Source organism: Empidonax traillii, unplaced genomic scaffold (genome assembly GCF_003031625.1).
Source record: "Empidonax traillii isolate 1590-97213 ecotype Southwest subspecies unplaced genomic scaffold, ASM303162v1 scaffold1261:size185688, whole genome shotgun sequence".
NCBI lineage: Eukaryota > Metazoa > Chordata > Aves > Passeriformes > Tyrannidae > Empidonax > Empidonax traillii.
Genome location: NW_020956454.1, coordinates 44,927 through 65,154, shown reverse-complemented (window position 1 = coordinate 65,154; position 20,228 = coordinate 44,927). Strand labels below are relative to the sequence as shown.

Sequence of the window (20,228 nt, the reverse complement as noted above, 5' to 3'; positions counted from 1 at the left end):
AGCTTTAGACTTTTCAATCTGTAGTGTATTAATTTCTTCTTCTTTTCTACATAGGTTTCACATTTCTCACTTAATATAACATAAATAATTTGGTTAATAGACTTAACCTGCGCATTTCAGCCACATTAATATATATAAGAATCTGTTAATGGTATAAATAATTCTTTTTAAATAAAATAAATCTGATATGTTACATAATACTGACAAAAATCACCGCTGCTCGTAAGTTTTGTTAAGCCACCCTTAACTTGTTTTTGTGTTGTAACACTGAGGGAGGGATGCCGGGACTGCCTTTTCCAGAGCACTGCCCTTCCATCCTGCTGCCACACCAACTGCACTCAGCACTGCTCCCTCCTCCAGGCAGGGCCTCTGCCCCCCTGCAGGGTTAATGAACTTAGAGACTTTCAGCTAATTAACGATCTAGGGGGGGTCAGTGTTCCGGGGTGGGGGGGGGTAATCGACCGGTTGGTTCCTCGGGTGGCTCTGAGACCTCACCTAAGGAAATGCTCGACCAGAACAGGCCTCCTACTGCTCCTTCCTCCTCCTCCTCCTCGGCCAAACCTACAGCGTCCTACCGGAAAAGCTACGGAAAGCAAACGCAACCGATGGCTGCAGCCTCGGGATTCTCCATCAGAGCTCTGATCCCACATCCCAGGAGGAACCTGCGCTCTCCTGGCGGGGACCTGCGTGGAGCAACAGCACTTCCAGGCACGGTCCACTCCAAACAGACAGGATCCATGAACACTCAGTGGCGTGAAGGGGATGTCAGAATTAAGGTATTACATAATCATGCCTTCTCTCTGCTGTTAAATACAAAAACAGCATCTTTTACATTATCATATAAAAGCATTTAGGCTGTATTTTTATTTATCACTTTACACTGGTAGTCTCTTGTATGTGTACTCAATAGAAACCAAAGAATTTTGTACACTATTTTTTGTACAATAAAAGATAAAGTGTGCATTAGGTACGCTTGTACATGACAATATTGTACAATATTTACAGTTCAGATATCACCAGGAAATTCTGTATTATCTATATACACAAGGAAAATTTCTCAGAAACATTTGGACTATTTCTTATAATCACAATTTTTAGTATCATAGAAAAAAAAAAAAATTTTTTTTTTTTTTTCAGTAATCATCTGACATCGTTACTGCAACCATTCCAGATTTCTGATTGGCTTCTCCAGCAACTTCTATCCCTCCTGATCATCCCAAATCTTGTCCCACTGCCCGGCGTGTGCCCCGCTGGCATCGAGCTGTCCCCACATAAATAGTGATGCACCAGCCTAGAGCAATACCTACAGATGGACTCAGTGTTCACTTCCACAAGCACTGGACCAGTAACAAAGACATTCAATGTTATCTGGAGATCTTCCTCCTCTTGAGTTTTGGAGGCTTCACTTGTCTGTCTCCCTGCGGGATTTGGTGGACCTAAAAACAAGGATATCCACAGGTTAGCAAAGGACAGAGGGGAGAGGGTGAAGGAGCTATGGGGTTGACTGTGGGGCTGGGACCAAACAGGGATTAATAATTCCCAGCTGCACAGGAGCCTCAGCTAAAGAACTTCAGGAACTTTGAGGAACTGGGAGGAAAAGGCTGCAGGTGCAGTGGCTGGGAAACCACAAAACCAGGACCTGCAGCTCTGTCAGACTGCAACCCTGTCAGGTTGCCATTGGCAAACCTGGAGACCCTGTCAGGACAAGGGCCACGAGGGGGGAAGCAGGTGAGGAAATGCTGACGCCAGGGAAAGCCAGGGCAGTCCAGCCCAGGGTGCTGTGTTATTAGGGAATCATCAGCGAACTCCTCATCCCATGTTTAAAAGCGAACGCTCAGCTCTGAGCCAAGTGCTGGACTGATCTGGGAGCAAAACAAGTGGGAGAGGAGGAGGAGGAGGAGGAGGAGGAAGGCTGGGGCCTGGTGTGGAATTCCACCACCACCATCTGTTGGCAGCAGCTGCAGCTTCCCAAGAGCAGGATCTGATCCTGCAGCAGCTCCCGGGCCCTCCCCAGCTCCTCCAGCCCCCCGACATTCCCTGCCTCTGCTCTGGCTCTGCCAGCAGGAATCCCTCCTGCAGCTGAGGATCCCACATGTTTTCATCTCCAACTGACTGATGCCTGAGCTGTAGTAGCTGGAAAAAAAAAAAAATGCAAGTCACTAAAAAGAGAAGTGCTGATTCCTGGGAGTGTTTCTAGGAAGGATGATCTGTATGGAAATGAAGGCTGAGCACGAGTTCCGGGCCTGGATAATTAAAATATAAATCAAGAGGCTGCCCTGACACCCAGGTGCATCAGTTTGGGGTGACAGAGACACCAGCTCAGCAAATCCACCCCCAGCAGTGACAATGCCCAGCAGCTTTCAGTGTTCCTGGATTTACACGTGGAAAAGGTGTCAGCAGGAGGGTCCAGCCCGACCCCATCTCCCCGATTTAACCGTCCCAGATCCTGCTTTCCTGCTCCTTCCAAAGACAGGAGGCAAAATCAAATCAAAGCTCAAATCCCACTTTCTAAAATTCAGAACTTTAAGCAAAACATTTGATTTGGTTCTTACTTCCAGCAGCCTCTAAAAGCTACGGGAAAACTTATTTAATATTCCTTGGTGGCTCTGAAATCAGCTCTGTGCTGCAGTCATTATTATAACTGTAAAGGATATAATATATATTAAATATAAATATATACAAAGAAAAAATCTATATCCTTATATATGCACATATATAATATATATAATATATTGATTATATATGCATATAAAGGAAAAAGAATATTCTGATATATACATATATAATTTCCTTTTTTCTCCTCCAGAAGCTCCCCTGAGGTGTCACCCTCACTTCCAAACACACACTACCCACACATCTTCAGCTCTGAGCACTGAATATCAGCAAAAAGGCCTTTTATTCCCCGTGTTCAAACATGTTTCAATTGATTATTTGCATAATTAATTACTAATTATAAGATCTGGGAGGTTGCACGTGCTATGGTAGATTTTTTTTTTTAAATTTTTAAGTGCCTCCAATAAAATTGCAATTAAATATGAAGATAAGGACATTGTATAAACTAAAATATACATCAGGAGGACTCTGGGCTGAGATAATAACAGTGAATTAGGGAAGAAAACCCACTGTTGGATGTGATATTAGAAATATTTGTTTTTAAAACTTACCTTTCAGGGCAATACCTTTGATTTCCCATGAGGAAAACTTTATTCCAAGGGTTTTACATGCAAGGAATGATCCTTTCAAAGGTGGTTTCTCCTCAAACTGAGAAACAAATGAGCCTGATTTTGAGTCCTTAGTCAGAGAAACCCCCCTGGAATAGGAGTGGGACTGGAACCGATCCCAAATTATCAAGCTCCGGTGTGGAAACCTCTTGTCAAAAAAAAGCCTGACATTTGCAAAATGTCCTTTAATGCAGGAGAAACACTGAAAATTCCCCATTATTGCAGGAAAGAGCAACAGAACGTGGCAGGAACCAGCCCAGCCAACCTTCCCTCGGGGACAGGAGCAGGGACACAGGGAAAGGGGAGGATTTGCAGAGGGAAAGGAACTTACATTCCCAGACATTTTGTCTAGTTCACTCATGGCCTCGTGTATAGCAGCTTCTAAATGGTTATTTAGCTTTCCACTCCTAGGAGGGGGGGAAAGAAAGCGTCAGTAATTGTGAATAACACACACAAAAAAAACTTAAAAATGAAGGATAAACTCCTTGGGAATGTTGGAACTGTGGAGCCTCCCCGGGCTGTTGGAGCACAGGGAGGAAGGTCAGACCTCTGGATGATATTATGGGAAGGGAAGCTCGTGTTGGAATGGCTGAAGAAAAGTTAAATATCCTTCTGACTTTAAATAGGGATGATCCTGGAGGAAACCACCCCCAGAACTGCCTATTTGGCATAAAAAAATCACTTCTCTTAAGTATAAAAGTGACATCTAAATAAAAGCAAAGCTCACACCTTAAAAGGAGGGGAAGAGGGAGAAGGATTTAATCCCTTTCAGCCCACTGAGAACTGACCTGGAATTCTCACATGGATTTAAGGGACACATTTTCCCTGCCACGGCAAATAAGCAGCAGCACCACAGAACAAACCCAATCCCAATTTCTGCTTTGTCATCCTTTTAGAAACGTCCAGAGGGTTTTTTTTTCCCCAAAAACTCAAAAATTTTCCTGTTTTTCTCTATCCTGATGCTTCGTATCCCAGTATTTTGCTGTCCCACGTTGTTTCTATCCTTGTATTTTCATTAAAAGCTAAAAAGGAAGATAAACCCCCCCCAGCTCCTCCAGGCCTGACCCAGAGCTCTGCACAGCCAGGCCCCCCCAAATCCTAAAACGCTGCCCAGCAACGGGAAATAACGGGAATTTCTCCAAATAAACCCCTACAAACCACCTGAATAAAAAGGGAGTTTCTCTGAACACACCTGTGCTGGGGCAGGAGGGAGGAGAGAAGGGCAGAGCTGGTTAAAAAGCGTTATTTGGTCACCACAGCTCAATTTTTGGGTAAAAACTAGAAAATCAGGAATTCCCCCCCCTGCCCCACAAAGCTCCCACAAGCAGGACGACATTCCACAGGGGCTCCTGGAACTGTGAGGAAAGGCACCAAAAATCCTGATATCCCAGATCTTGGGGTGAGCCTGTGGCTCTCAGAACCAGCACGAGGAATCAGAGAATTAACAAAAAAAACCAAAAACCCAGTGTGATGGTGTTTTCCCGGGAAAGGAGGAGGATTTACTCACTTCCTGTTCCTTTTCCTGGCTCGGCTGAAGGCCTCCAGCCCCTCTGTTAGTGTCTTCAGCTTCTCTGGCTCCACCTGAGTGAAGGGATGAACACCAAAGCACGTTACCCACACCTGGGAGCATCGACCACCACCTTCTCTGGGATTCAGCCCCAAAAACCAGGGAGGGGCAGCAGCTCTGCCACCCCCTCACTCATATTTATAAATATTAGGGTTTCAAACCACCAGGCAAAACTGGGGAGACCAAACTGAGGGGAATCATCAGCACCCAAGTGTTGATCAACACCCAAGTGTTTCCATCCCCTTCCCGTTTCTGGGTGGAAAATTTAAGGCCAAATCCATTTCCTATTCCAGAGGAAAAGCTTTATTTGTGCCTTAAGGAATCCACGGCTCCTCGCTAAAAATTTGTTTGTTTGTCCTAAAATCTGTTAATTTTTTTTTTTTTTTTTTTTCAGTTTAAGAACATCCTTTAGCAACCTGCTGAGTCAGGGATGGATCTGGGCAAGGGCCAAGCAGAACTGGACATTTAAATTGTGGATATTTTAAGCAGTGGGTACCAGTTCAGCCCAGTGCAAGCAACACAAGCAAGAGGATAATTAATTAGATCATCTCTGCGATTTCAACATTCGCATTCTCAAAACAGGAGCCCACTTAACTATTTTCATCTGGCTCAAGCAATTTCTGCTTGTGGAAGCCACCAAATCAGGATTTATGGCACACCACCCTAAGGAAAAGCAGTGGCTGAACTCTTTTTTTTTCTCTTTGCTGCACCTTGATGGGTATTTTTTAACTCAGCAAGGACCCGGCCCAGCATTTGCTTTGTTAAAAGTACAGCCTTTGTGTTCTGACAACGGGAAAATCAACTCCACAAATACAAATTTATGAAGTTTGCACAACCCAAAAATGAGACAGAAATGCAAATTCCCTCCCAGCTCAGCCTTTTCAGTTCCTAAATAATTTATACTCCCCACGGGACTGATGTCTGGAGTGACAAGGGGAAGTCAACGAGTGAGCAGGTTGTCAAAAAACTCTAAAAATACAAGTTTAGACCCAATTCCCCAAATCTGGACTCAGGCCCGTGCTGATGAAATTGGGGAATAATTCCAGGAGCCACTAACGGAGGAATCTGCACGTGGGGAGGAGAGAACTCGATCTGCAGGAATTCAGTTCAATTATGCCACAAACTGGAGCGTTTTCCCCCTTAAAACTGTGCTCACTTTTGATGCAAATACTTCCAGTAATTCCTCTCCTCGCTGGATTCTGGAAGGACACAAATGCACAGGGAAGAAGCGGAATCTACTGGGGCAGCTTTCCTAAGGAAGGGAATGATCCCTTTCCACGTGTGCCTAAGGAACAACCTGCTGGGGGCTGCAAACACCTGCCACGAGACAGACCAGAAGGTTCAGGGGGAAATAAGATCATAAAGAATTAATATCATGTTTGGGTAACAAAGGACTTGTGTTCAGCAACAAAAAAGGTGTCTCATTATTGGCATTTTGTGATGGTTACACATTAAAAACCACTTTTTTTTTTTCTTTTTTTAAAGAAGTATCAAATTACTACAAAACAGGGCATCCAAAGCAAGCCTGCCAGAGTAATAATTAATAATTATTAATATCAGTAATAACAACCAGTAATAAGAGAATCAGGAGCAACAATAAACCACTGCAACACTAAACTATACACACAGATGGGGGGGGTAAGTCACACCTGTAAGACTAGAAAAGACCATTTGGTTTCACAGGTAGTTTCTTTTTGGCTTTCCAGGTTATTTCTCTTGGTTTGGTGTGGGTTTTTTCCCTCCCCTCTTTATCCCACCTTTCACCCCAAACTCCTGCCCTCTGGAGTGGCCGCTCGCTCTGTGCTTCTCGATGGGGACGATCACACACACTTTTTAAATCATTTTTTAAATTTAAACCAATTCAATTAAAGGTCTTCTGATGCCAGAGGTGATCCACGACTTCCTGGCGAGGGACTTCAAGCGGTACCTTGTTATGAGCATTCCCAGGCTTCGCTTCCCTGTTTTTTGTGCTTCAGCACTCAGTGGAACGGGTGCCACTGAATTCCTCTCACCCAATATCCACGGAATGCACAGAAACCCCCCCCAGCAATAAAGGAGGCAGCTCTGCACGGAGCAACAACACACTCCAGCGTCCCCAAACCCGGGGAGGAGACTCGAGATGGCCAAGGAACGGAAATCAAAATGAATTCACCTCTTCACAGAAGTTCTAAACCCCAAAACTCTTCGGTTGTACCAAGCACAATTATACCAGTCAGAAATATGGATACATATCTGGAAGTTAATACATAAACACTGGGAATATGGGAGAGCAGGAACTGTGCTCCTAATTTACAGGGGACGGGGATATTGCACCTCTGATTTTTCCAGTTTTGTTTAAGCTTTACTAATTTGGGGTCTTCTCCTGTGCCTACACTGCACAAACTGTCTGGAAATTTGGGGGTGTGACCATCCCAAGGACTGAGCTCTGGTTTGGGCTGGGATGGAGTTGCACCAGGACAAGCTCTGGAATGCTGTCACCTGCAAAGGGAGACTGAAGCTCTCCTGAATGAATTATTTTATAAGAAGTACAAAGATAAAATGTTATCCAAGTAGTGGGGACCAGACTTGGAAATATTTACTGTAATAAGGGAACCAATAACTCCTTGATAAGTGCATTTTCTGGCTATTCCCCAACAAGCACACGATCTGCCAACGCAATAAAAAAGGATTTCAGCAGGAAAGAGCAAATTTCCTCACTCCTGAGAGATGATCCAAACCTCCTTTCATGCTGGAGACGCTGAAAACGCGTGTGCCTTTCCTCTGCGCCAACCAGCAAGATCTCCCTTACCCCACACTCCTCCTGCTGATTGGATCACTTCTCCTTTTTCTGCACTTCCAACACTTTTAGGTATTTTCACCCCAGGTTTTGACACAGCCACACACTTGACTGAACACACAACGGAAGCGAGAGCCTTTTCTCGGTAACACCACTTTTCTGTGCGCAGCAGATTTAGGGAATCCCAAATCTAACCTGTCTGAGGGCAGCTGGCAGCAGTTTCTTAGGGGGAACCACGGGGGAATTCGGTCCTACGAGCTACAGGTGAGGAAAAAAACCCAAACTGTGCTGCTAAAACAAGAGCCCGAGACTAAAATGCCGACGCTCTGGCGGGCACGTGCAGGGAGAGAGAGAGAGAGAGAGGGAGAGAGATGTGCAGAGATATGTAAATATACCTTCCCCTCCTCAGCGTTCTGCTGACATGAATTGTGAACTTCTTCCTCCCTCACCAGCTTCCCAGGCCATGAAGTGAGTCCTTTGATCTGGCCCCAGACCAAGTCGCCCACGTTGAACGTCCTTGGCCTGTAGTGGAGGAGCTCGTGGGAGGAAGGCGAGTCGGGGTTCCTCAGGTCCTCCTCGCTGCTGATGCTTTTAGCATCCGAGGGGCTGGGCACGCACCCGTTAATGCTTTTGGCATTGAAATCTCCATTGTAATGGATGTAGTCTTTCACCAGGGAGCTCTCCAAGCTATTGGAGGAGCTGGGGGATTGCTCTTCCAGACCCAGGTCGTGTTTGGAAGCGCTCAGCAGGTCCCCGAAGGCCCTGCCCTGCTGCGGCCTGTTCCCGTTGATGTGTGCACAGCGTTCCACAGTGTTCTCCAGTCTGTCCTTGAAGCTCAGCAGAGTTCTTTTGTAATTGTTATACCTGAAGTTCTCCTCCAGCGCCTTGTCGCCCTGGCAGTTCCTCTGCGGCGCCAGGGGCTGGTGCTGCTCGGCGGGCAGCAGGGGCAGGGCCGAGGCGTTGTTGGGCCTCTCGTGGCAGGGGCTGCCGTGGAGGTGGGAGTGCTCCAGGAACTCCTCGCACTTCCACCTGCTTATCTCGCCCGCCGGGCTCTGCTCCCCTTCCCACTGTTTTTTGGGGGTGTTACAGCTGGCTGCCTTGTAGTACTCGTAGCCCTCGCCCTCGGCGGGGTTCTTGCCGTGCTCGGCGTTCTTGGGGCCGCGCGCGGCGCGGGCGCTCCGGGCCCTGCCCTCGTGCTCGGGCACGGCCACGCCGCGGCCGTGGATGACGGCGCTGACGGCGCTGGAGAGGTTCAGGGGGTCCCCGATGGAGGCTGTGAAGGCACTCATGGCACTCAGGGCTGGGATGGGGCTCATCTGGGTGGTGCCGCTCACGGCCGTGGTGATCACCACCTGCATCCCCTTGCTGGCCGCGTCCACCACCGCCTTGTAGATGGCGTCCACCGACGGGTCCCCCGGGCCGCCCGCGGGCACGGCGTCCTTGGGCTGCTGCCCCAGGGGGGGCTCTGCCCGGGGCTGCAGCTCACAGGAGGGCTCCGGGAAGGGAGGGAGCATCGCGCCGGAGCCCTCGGGAACCGGCGCCATTCCCATCTGCGGGATCATCCTCTTGTTCAGGACCGCGGCGTCCTCCTGCATCCTCACCTGGGGAAGGAGAGCACAAGGGGGGAGGTGATAGGCTGGATTAACCTTCCATGGAATCACAGAGGGGCTGGGATTGGGAGGGGCCTCTGGGGATCATCCAGACCAATCCCTCTGCCAAGGCAGGGTCACCTGCAGCAGGTGACACGGGGACTCGTCCGGGTGGGGTTGGAATGTCTCCAGAGAGACACAACTCCACAACTACTTCAACAGACAAACTCGGTCTCATTTTAATTAACCCCCAGGGTGGTGCCCAGGGTGACTGTTCCTCACAGGACACCATTTTATTTTGATTGAATATCAGTTATGAAGTTAAACGCAGAACAAGGCAGAGGGAAAACAAAAAAAACCCCTAATTTAGAGGAAATCAGACCCACTGCCCTCAGACTTTGCCTTGTGGATCAAACTGGACACCTCGACATGACACAGCCCCCCAGGCGCTGCTGAGTAACAAAACACTGCAAAGAACAACAGGAAAACATTCCAAGAGCCCCTTTAACTGCTTACCACGACCATCATTTCTGTAACTGGGCATCTGGTGCAAAAAACCACTCAGCTAAAGCTACCCAAAATTCACAGTTTGTCACTGTGCATTCACTGTAATCCCTGTTTCCTTCAGGCTGCAGAATCCAACAGCCCTTCCATGAAATTGCAGTGGGAATACAAGAGGACTGGCACACACAGGCACCTACAATAACTCATTAAGTTTCTAATTACTGTGAAGAGGTTGCAGTATTTATTTCTCACTGCTGAATTACCAGAATGGGCTGAATGGGAATTTATGATCATTCCTGCACAATGGAAAAGAGTTTTGCTAAAAATTCATAGCATTGTCAGCACAGAAATAGCACATTTTTTTCAATGCATGCAGCATAACTCTTTCCAAGGAAACTGGACCCGATTCCTGCAGGGAAAGGTATAAAATTTCCATCAAATTGTTACTGATTTGCAAAACCCACAGCGAGAGAGTAAAATGTATACAGTGTATAGATGTAATTTATACGGATCATGTTGCCTTAATCAGCAAAGCAACCCAAACCCTGGGGGACGTCTCCTGGGAGCTGCAGGTTTGTTTGAACATTGCTTTCCTTGGGCTTCCTACCTGGAAATTCTGGAACAGACATGCCATGGGGTTGGGGTTGTTGGCTGGGCCAGGGATTTGGGGCTGGCCCTGAAAGCCCTGCACGTTCTGGTAGCCCTGGAGAAGGTGCTGCTGCTGCTGCTGCTGCTGCTGCTGCTGCTGATTTGGAGGAAACATCTGATTGTTGTTCAGGAGCGACTGGAGATGACTCAGCTGATGGTTGTTCAGAGTAGTGTTGAGGGATGACATGTCACCTGCAACCCAAACACAGGCACACACGAGTCACAGCCATTCCCAGGCTCCAGCAGGAATGTCCTGGACTCCAGTTTGAAGTGACTGCTGCAAATGCCTCTGTCCAACAACCCCGCCGCCCTCCAGCCTCCCACACACTGAAGCTAAAAATATATCCATTTGTTAGTTTGTCTCTTTTTTTTTTTTAACTCAAAGCTCACGTTTCCCTTAAAATTTCCAGAATTTGCAGAATCACTGGTCAGTTAGTTGTATTTTACATGGCAAATGCCAGGTAGGGCTGAGTTCACTGTAGCCAACCAGCAGGTCAGTATGGGGGCACTAAGTTAAATATGGAAGTTAAAATACTTTATCAGCTGTTTGCCACTATTTAATTCCTCCCATTTAATTAGACGCACAGATCACACAAAGAAGCACTAATTTTGGTAAAAAGCATATTTTTGGTAAAAAGAACCAAAGAATCATCACCCAGGATCAAAAAAAAAAAAAAAATCTTGTATTTAAGGGGTTTTTAATCACTTTTTTTGGGGGGGATGTTGGTCCTGCACAGCTCCTCCCACTAACCCTGTGCTGCCACACTCTGCACCCAGGGAGGCTCCTGAGCTGCTGCTCCTTGAGCAGTGAAACAAGTGCTCACACGATTTTCCCGTGCTTACAGCAGGTCTAGGTGGCAGAATTAATAATTCCCCAAATCAGTGTTAAACGCTGAGAACTTCCAAGCAGAATTTGCTTTAAATCTCCCACCAGAACAGTCTCTCTCGACAGACAAGCTGTAACACACACACACACACAAAGAGAAAGGACGGCAAAGCGGAGTTCTCGCAAACAGAAACTGGAATCCAAAGCTCCCCCTCCCCAACCCTCTTCACTTTATTTATTGTTTATTTGAAATTTCCTTTGGTACTTGGGAGAGAAAGCGGACTTACCAAGCAGGCCCGTCCCCAGCAGAGGGTTAAGGAGCTGTGGCACCACAGAGTTACTGTTGAGTTTGGCCGGCCCAGGAGCGCTCCCAGCACTATTAGATATGTTCAGCAAGGTTTCTGCCATGGACACCACGGCCGTGCCACCCCCCAGCGCCGACACGGACAGAGCTGCCACCGCCGAGGACGTGGTGGTGGTGGTGGTGGCGGTGGCCTGGGAGGAGGTGGCAATGGAAACCTCGGGGTGGCCGGCGGAGTTCAGGACACCCCCCACCAGCTGGGGGTTCAGGGCCATGAGCGCCGAGGGCGCGGAGCCGGCGGGCAGGAGCAGGGGGTTGGGAGCCGCGTCGGCGCCCGGAAAGCCGGGAATGGGGTTGGGCAGGAGGGTCTCCACCCTGGAGCCGTCGGGAAGGGGCTCGGGGGGGGCCGGCGGCTGCGCCACCGAGGGCGCGGGGGGGTTCTGCTGCTGCAGCAAATCCGAGATGGTCACGTTGAAGGATGGCACGGGGAGCATGGCAGCGGCTTGGGCTTGGTTCTGGAGCAGGGCCGCCAGCAGCTGGAAGTGCACGGGCTGCAACACCTGCCCGTCCACGTCACCGGAGAGGAAAGCTAACGCAGCGTTTACATTCGGGTTGAGGAAACCTAAAGGGTTGAGGTTGACCTCGGACTTGCCTTCTCCCGCCGAAGGCTGCAGGATATTTAAGAGGTTCTGGTTTAGGAGCTGCTGCTGATTGACGGGCAGAGAGAGAGGCAGGGAGCTGAGGAGGTTGGGGTGCAGGGCGGGGGGCAGGTTGCTGCCGGCACCGCCGCTCTGCGCGAAGGGCAGGGGCGCCTCGGGGCCCGGGAAGGGGAACTCGGTGCCCACGGGCAGCTGGCCCTGCTGGAGGGGGGTCCCGGCCGCTGTGGTGACGATGACGCCGTCCTGCAGCACAGAGGTCGTCTTGGTGATGGCGGGTTGGCTGGCGCCGGCGATGGCGATGGACGAGGACGGCCCCGAACCCCCTGGAACACAAAGCAACCCGACTGTTAACGGAGCTCTGCCTCCTGGACGCACAGCCAAGCCCCACAGCTGCCCAAACCAGCAGTGTGTGACACCCACACGCGGGAAAAAAACACGCCTGGAGCACCCAGACTGGAGTACTCGTAAAAATACGGATGGATCTGCCACCAGCTGCTCCAAACCCCCGCCGGGAATTACTGAACTTGTGCTTCCCCTGCAGGGCTTTGATGGGGATAGACCAGGATTTCATCCATCAGCACAAACCCCAAAGCAACCAGAACGTAACGCAGCCAGTTGTGGCCCAGTCTGGGATGAACCACCTGGGAGAGGCACCACGGATGATGTTGGATGCAAGAGTGTGAAAACACGATCTGCCTCCGTTTCCATTCGATTTGTGGGCTTCTGGATTTGAAATTATTATCAAAGTATTATCCTGGACTCCCAAATTAAAATACACAATGAATCGAATGAGTAAAATACATTTTGATCCAGCTCTGTTGGCATTCACAGCCCCCAGTGATTCATGCAGAAAAAAACGTGGATTGGGGTGGTCAAATCGAATCCATCACTTGGTATGAAAACAAAGAGCAACCGGGTAAATTTACCAGGAAAAAGTTACAAAGAAAGAGTAATAAAGTTTATCTGGGTATCTTTACACCCCCTCAGCGAAGCTGAAGTACAAAATATTGATATTTTTTTTTTTTTTCCTTAAGGGGTTTCATGACAAGTGCATTTCCAGGCAGGGAGAGCAAATTAAAAGCTGCTAATTGGACAAACTGCCCAGAGATTATTCAAGCCAAGGACAAATCTAAGGGTGCAGATCCACGAAAACCAACTACAAGAGGAGGTTGTCACCTCCCAGAGCACCCATCCTGCTGTCACCCGGTGCTGGAGCCTCTGGTAACACCTCCAAAATAAATAAAACAGGACAAAAAAGGTTCCCTGGTTATAACTACACACATGTTTTCCTGAAAGACTGCAGTTGAAGCACACCAATGGGAAAACAATACTGTAAATAACACGATGCAATTACTTTCTCTGTGAGAAACTCCCCATTACGTATTTTAGTATTTCAGTGGTCAAGAACACATTGCTGGAATTCGTGGAATAAAAACGATCCCTAAAACAGGGCTGTGAAGGACTCGGACCTTTGTTTCCCACTGGGCATTTTCAGAACATCCCAAGTTACATCCCACGGAGTCTGCAAGGGTGGGATGCTGTTAAATCAGTGACTCTCAGGGCCTTTCCTTTCCCAGAGCAGTGACTGGTGGAAAATCCACCTCGCAGGATTCAAACTCCCAGACACACTCCTGTTCGAGTTTTCCACCCCTTCCCTGTGCACTGGGAACCAGGAGCTGTGCACTTTAACCACTGTATTCCCCCTTTTCTGCTGGGAATGGAAAACATTTCAGATGGTTATCTGGCATCCCCTTTATTACAGGGGCTAATTCCAATTCCAATTCCAATTCCAATTCCAATTCCAATTCCAATTCCAATTCCCAAGGAGCCATAACTCAGCATTTGAGCACCAAGTGCTGTCAGTCCTTGTCCTTATCGAGATCCTGCACAGGAGAAACACAAAAAACGGACCAATAAATTAAAAAAATCCTCCTGCAGGGCCAGTTAAAAACCTGAAATTGCCTCCTGTGCAGCTCCCCATCCTCGTGGAATGTGCTCTGCTGTGAAATATTTACCTCCCTGCCCACGAACACCCCAGGGTGTTACTGTGCCTTCAATCCTCACAGGTTTTTCACACTTACAACAAAGTAACTGGAATGTCGGCCCCAAAATCTTGGGGGGAGGGCAAAAAGCCCCAGACTGTTTTTAGGACAACAGAGATCCTTAAAATTAGGCTTAAAAAAAAAAAATATTTAACAGCTGATTGATTGCTGGCTCTTCTTCCCCCTGTCTCTTCTGAATTCTGAATTTTTCCTACATGATTTCTGGGCTCACCTGTGGCACTTCACTGAAACACTTCACTGCCAAAAATTCCATAAAAAGCATTATTTCCTTCAATAACCCCCCCCCCTCCTCCCCCTGGAAAGGGTTGGATTTGCCCACTGGTACCACTTAGGAATATTTTGGGATGGTGAAGAGCTAAATATGTACAGGAAATCCCCAGGGAATTAATTCAGTTTTTCTCCACTTAACAAAGCTCACCTTTCTGCATTGTTTTGTTGTTATTTTTCACCAATCCTTTAACTTTTATCACTGTAAATTCCTAGGAAATTGTATGTATGGCACTTAAACACCAAACAGGGAAGGGTCTGGTGAAATCAAAGACTGGGAGTTACTGGGAAATTGGAATTTTGAGAGATAAAACAACACAAGAAAACCCCAATCTGTGTCTAAAAAAGCAGAGAACATTTCTCCCCTGTTCTCTACAGCTCTCATTTGAATAGAAAAAGGATCCCTTTCCTCTCCCCAGAAATAATAACAGAGGAAAAGAAGGTGCAGATTGAAAGAGCAGCGATCCCTTGTCACGGCTCCCGAGCAGGGAAAAGCCCCTCTGGAATTTGCTATGGCCCCAAAATCCATAGGACATCTCAACTGGCTTTGTAATCAGAGGAGGAGCTGCTTGGCATCCTGTCCAGGGGTTATTTCAGTTTAAAAAGGAATTTTTCTCAGCCACAACAAGTCCCACACAGGTGCCAGATGCTCTTCTGAACTCGGGAGTCAGGAAGTTCTACTGAGTCTGGAATTCCAGGAGATCCACAGCCATTTTGGGAAGCAAATCCATAGGCTCACTTATTCAAATACACCACTTCATGTGACATATTTGAAAAAATTCCATCTTTGATGCACAGGAAGGATTGTTCTCAGGGAAGAAAGGGCCTATATCAGGTTGATTTCCCTGGGATGTTTCTGTGAAAGAGCAGATTGAAGGGAATTCCCAAGGGCTGGAATTGCTCCCCATCCAGCCCAGCATCCCTGGCACCAGCAGCCCTGCTGATCTGCTCCTGGTGGGATGAGCCCAACTCTGGGATCTCCTGCAAAGCCGCCCTTGGGAATTCTGCTGCCTGCCCTGGAAATTCCTGCCCCTTCCACCTTCCTGCACATCCCAACCCTGGGTTCCTCAGCTGTCCACACAGCCAGGAGCACCCCCGCTTCCATTAAATTTTTTATCCCATTTTTTATCTTGCCAGGAATTCACTCGGCTTCTCTTTTTATTTATTTATTTTTTTAAAATGTGTTTCGTGGAGTTTGTTTTGGTTTGTTCTGTTTTTTAACACCCCTGAGCTGACCCTCTGCACTGAGTGGATTAAATCCAAGTCTCCCCAACCTCTTCTTGTTTTCCAAGGCCATGCTCCACTCCCAGTTATCCTGGCTGCATTAAAATAAACCCCTCTGGAGAGGGACAGAAGCTCCTCCCTGTTTAATTCTATTTTAATGTTTCTATCCTGCGCATTTCCCCAGTTCCAGGGAAAAGGATAAAGCCTTTACTTGCCAAATGTGCCCAAGTAAACTCCTCATGCTTCTGATGTTCTGATCTTCACACCTTATCACCTTTATTTCTATTTGCTGTGGTTGTTGTGGTTCCCTCAACTTCCCTATCAGCAAGAAAAAACCTAAATGAGCCAACCTACAATAAAAACTCATCACCCAGTGACACATCCTACAAAAAAACCTTAAATAAATCCCATCACACTCCCACTGAAAATTACCTGGGAACTGCAGATATTATCTCTGGAAGGAGAAGACAAGAGCCAGGATAACAAAGCTTGGGCCGTGTGGTTAAAATCCAATTAAAAGCTGGGCTAATTGTGGGGATTCACGGTTGTTTTTTTCTCCCAGGAACTATTTTTGGGGCAGGAGCTGCTCTGAGTGCTGGCACAGACACAGATTTAGCAATTAAAAGACTTCAAAACAAAGGGAGGAGGGGAGGAGAGGGGGAAACAAAAAAGCCACAAGCTGAAATGTGAACAGGAGGTTCCTGAGAACATCTTACTCAGCTCTGGAAAACTCAGTTTGCAGGGGCCTTCAGCAGCTCCAGCACCAAAACTGACACCCCAGGATGGGATAATCCCCAATATTCCTCTTCCCATCTTCACCCTAGAGCCGAGTGCTGACTGGAGACTCACTTTTATTTTTAAAAGTCGTTATTAACACAAAATCCTCGGGGCTTCCCACGTTGTTCATGGAAAACACAACAGAACTGCCCCCCTCTGGAATTCCACAGCCTGTGGATGAGACACAGATCCCACACCCGAGCCCTGGGGGGACTCAGGGGGAAGGTTCCCGTGTAATTTTAGGGACTGCCCCAATCTGAGGAGAAGAAAAGAGGTGTCCTCATGGTGAGCATGGCTCGGGTTTGGGGGGGGGGGGGCATTTTTCCTGCCCAGCTTTCCTGAGGATCCCTGGGAATACAAGCACAGGGAAGAGAAACTCCTGGTGCAAAGCCAGACCTTTGCTCCGTGCAGGAGGGAGGCCAAAGTCTCCAGAAGGAAAAATGCCTCGGGAAATCTCCTCTGTGTCAGTGTGATGAGTTCTTTATAGGATTCCACTCTGCACTTTCAAGGAGGAAGCTCAGGAAATTCAGGTCAGGTTCTTGGGTTATTGAGAGACCGACTGCACCTTGAGGTCACTTTGGTGTGAGCTGGGTTGTCACTCACACAGGTACCACCTTTCCATACTTTGCTCAAACAGAAACAGCCCAGTGAAATTCCCATTTTTGAGCTTTTTCCCTCCTATCTTTCAACACCCCAGACACAGGAACGGCAGCAAACCCATTTCCTCTCCAAGTCTTCAGGGGTGAGCAAACCAGGAAATCTCTCTCTCCGCTCCTCCAACTGAACACACAGTTTATCCAACCATCTCATTATCACCTTCATGTAAAATTATCACCATTAAGGCAAACCCAGACTCGGCATTTCCTTGTGCTGGCCCTGGAAAGGGTTGGTTTGCAAATTTTGGGACTCCCTGTGTCTCTGATAACACCAACTCTTTAATGGCAGCAGCGAAGAACACGTGTTACCACCTGGATACTCCAACCTGGGGCTGGACTAGCAGGGCATGCTGGAAAAAAACAGCCAGTTTATTTGGGGAAGTGACAAAAGAGGTGTGGGAATGTTCAGAAGAGTATGGATTTTATTTATGCAGCGTGTGTGGAAGTTCAGAGGAGCAGGAGCTGGCACAGGAAGGATGATTTCGTCCACGACAAGGGAGATGTATTTTCGTTTACCACTGGTTTGGTTTAGAATCCCAGACTGGTTTGGGTTGGAAGGGACCTTGGAGCTCAGGGACCATGGGCAGGGACACCTTCCACTATCCAAGGTGGCTCCAACCTGGCCTTGGACACTTCCAGGGATCCAGGGGCAGCCACAGCTCCTCTGCCCAACTTGTGCCAGAGCCTCCCCACCCTCCCAGCCAGGAATTCCTTCCCAGTATCCCATCTCTCCCTGCCCTCTGGCAGTGGGAAGCCATTCCCTGTGCCCTGTCACCACAGTTCCTGATGAAGATTCCCTCCGTGCCTTCCCTGCAGACACTGGAAAGCTGCTGGGAGTCTTCCCTTCCCATGTGAGTACCAACTGCTCACACCGGGAAACTCGAGTTTAAAAACCAGACACGTGGAAGGAACCCGTTTAAAACCCAGCCATCCCATCTTTCCAAGAGGTGAAGCCCAGGGGAATCCCCCCAGGAGGCCACGTACCTGCTTCAGGGCTGCTCTGGTTGCAGCTGCTGCCGACGCTGTTGGCGATGGCCGGGGCCGAGGGTGCCTGGATTCGCGCCTGAGGTGGGTTCTGGTGCAAGGAGTTTCCTAAAGCCATTCCCGACTGCGGGAGCATCCCGCAGCTCCCCCCGGCCTGCATCTGGCTGATGAGCCCTGCCAGGTGGTTGGTGCTGCCGGGGCTGGCGCCGTGCCCGAAGGCGGTGCCGGGGCCGTGGCAGTGCAGCCCCTCCCCTCGCAGGGGCAGCCCCGGCGCCAGCGGGGTCTGGAGGCCTCCGGAGCTCAGGGCGGGCTCTGGGAAATGCATCTGACTCCCAGAGCAGGGCAGGGCAGGGCCGGAGCTCCCACAGCCCGTGGAACTATTGCTGCTCACGTGGGAGCTCTGGCAGCTCATGGACTGCAGGAGCTGCGACATGGAGCTGATGGGGAAGGAGCTTTGACTCTGCTTCCTTATCAGATCGGAGCCGGCTTTGGAAACCCCAGAACTGTCCAACTGGGACTGTCTCAGCAGGCTCAGCACCGTGGTGGGGGGCTGCTTTCTTTTCCTCAGAGGATCCTTTTGCTGAGACATCAGTTTGTCTCTCAGTGCTGCTCGGCCGCTCTGCCCTTCCGTGGTGGGGAGGAGCACGTTGGCAGCAGGAGGGAACATGGAATTTAAAGTGCTGTGTCCTTCGGAGTTGCCGCCGCCGGCAACGGGTCCAGAGTTGCTACTGCTGCTGTTGTTGGTACCAGCGAGTTTGTTTTGATTTGCTAGCTGTGCTTTGGCTGCTGCTGACAGTAAACTGCTGGCTGGGAAAGAGGCAGCGTTGTGCTGGTTCAGGATCTGGTTTAAAGGCATTCCCAGCAAACCAGGCTGACTCTTCAGGGAACCGCTTCCAGCCGACGCAGCGGGAAAAACTGCATTGTTGGGCGGGTTCAGTACGTTACTCATTCCAGCGATCAACGGGTTGGGGATGTCCTTGTACTGGCCGAGTCCATCGTGCTTGGTGGAAGGGCTGGATGGCATAGACGGCCTGGGCGAGCCTATGGTCGACCTCGGGGACCTGGGAGGGACCTTGATGCCGCCGCAGGCCGGCTGCGGCCCGAGCGGGGGCAGCAGGAAATTCCCGTGATCCGACGACGTGGAGGAAGAGCGCGACCTTTGGGGGGAGGCCTCGATCCTGCCCATGCCCGAGCCCATCATGTGGACCGGGGAGGTGACGGGCGACGGGGACAGGGAGGTGGAGGCGGAGTGCTGGACCCTCTGGCCGTGGGGGGCGTGGTTGGCGTGGGCGGGTTTGACGGTGGGCAGGGGCAGGTTGCTGGGCAGGGGCACGACGGCGGGGGGCATGCTTACATTCATCACGGGTACCTGAGAGTGGGCGCTCGCGTGGAACGGGGACGGGGGCACGATCACGGGGTTCTGGCTCGCCGGCTTGCTGGGAATGGGGTCCAGGATGCCCAGGGGATCCTTCTCGGATGGCAATGGCTTTTTCTGGAGGGCGCAGGCCGGCGGCGGAGGGGGAGGCGGTGGAGGGGGGGGAGGGCCCTGCGGGGGGGGAGGTTTGTGGTGGAACATCGCTCGCGGCATTTCCATCCCCGCGGAAAAGCCGCACAGGGGCTTCTTCATGACGGGGCTCTTGGTGGTCAGGGTGGGGGACAGAGGTATGTTAGTCCTGCCGGCCATGGCGCAGGACGACTGGATGGGCGAGCCGTGCAGCATCACCGACGGCGGCGACAGCGGCGTCCGGCTCGCGTGGATGGGGCTGGAGTTGGGAGCCCCGTGGAAAGCGGGATTGCTCCTGGTGAAGACGTCGGGGCTCCCCAGCGGGTCAGTCCTGGGGGAGATGGAGCCGTCGCCGTAGATCTGCGATCCCGAGGAAGCCGGGCTGGGCATCCCGCCGTGGCTGCCCCGGTACGGAGACTTCTGCCCCAGCTCGCTGCTCCCCAACCTCTGCCTGGGATACACGGGATGGAGCTCCGGCTGCTGGCTCCCGGCCATCTCCTGCACGTACAGCCTCCCCATGGCATTGGATGCCCCCATCATCAGCTTGAAAGGAGTCTTACATTCCGGCATCACGGAATTTGTAATTCCTTCGTGCGGTTTGTTCCTCGCCGACCGCGGAGTGGCTGCTCGAGTGGGAACTACCGGAGTCGCACCTGGTGTTA

The 20,228-nt window shown here is 49.9% G+C and overlaps 1 protein-coding gene across 1 annotated transcript in view; it reads right to left on the bottom strand.

Moving 5' to 3' along the window:
* Positions 1–10: 10 nt before the first annotated feature.
* The window catches only part of MBD5 (methyl-CpG binding domain protein 5), a 28,600-nt gene continuing 8,382 nt past the window's right edge, over positions 11–20,228 (bottom strand). Inside the window, exons 4-10 of the mRNA XM_027906221.1 lie at positions 18,063–20,219; positions 11,419–12,414; positions 10,265–10,497; positions 7,960–9,165; positions 4,729–4,802; positions 3,553–3,628; positions 11–1,436 (exon numbers count right to left, since the gene is read on the bottom strand). Of these exons, the coding sequence (XP_027762022.1) occupies positions 1,365–1,436; positions 3,553–3,628; positions 4,729–4,802; positions 7,960–9,165; positions 10,265–10,497; positions 11,419–12,414; positions 18,063–20,219 (4,814 nt within the window). The 3' untranslated portion in view covers positions 11–1,364. The remainder of the gene's footprint in view (positions 1,437–3,552; positions 3,629–4,728; positions 4,803–7,959; positions 9,166–10,264; positions 10,498–11,418; positions 12,415–18,062; positions 20,220–20,228) is intronic.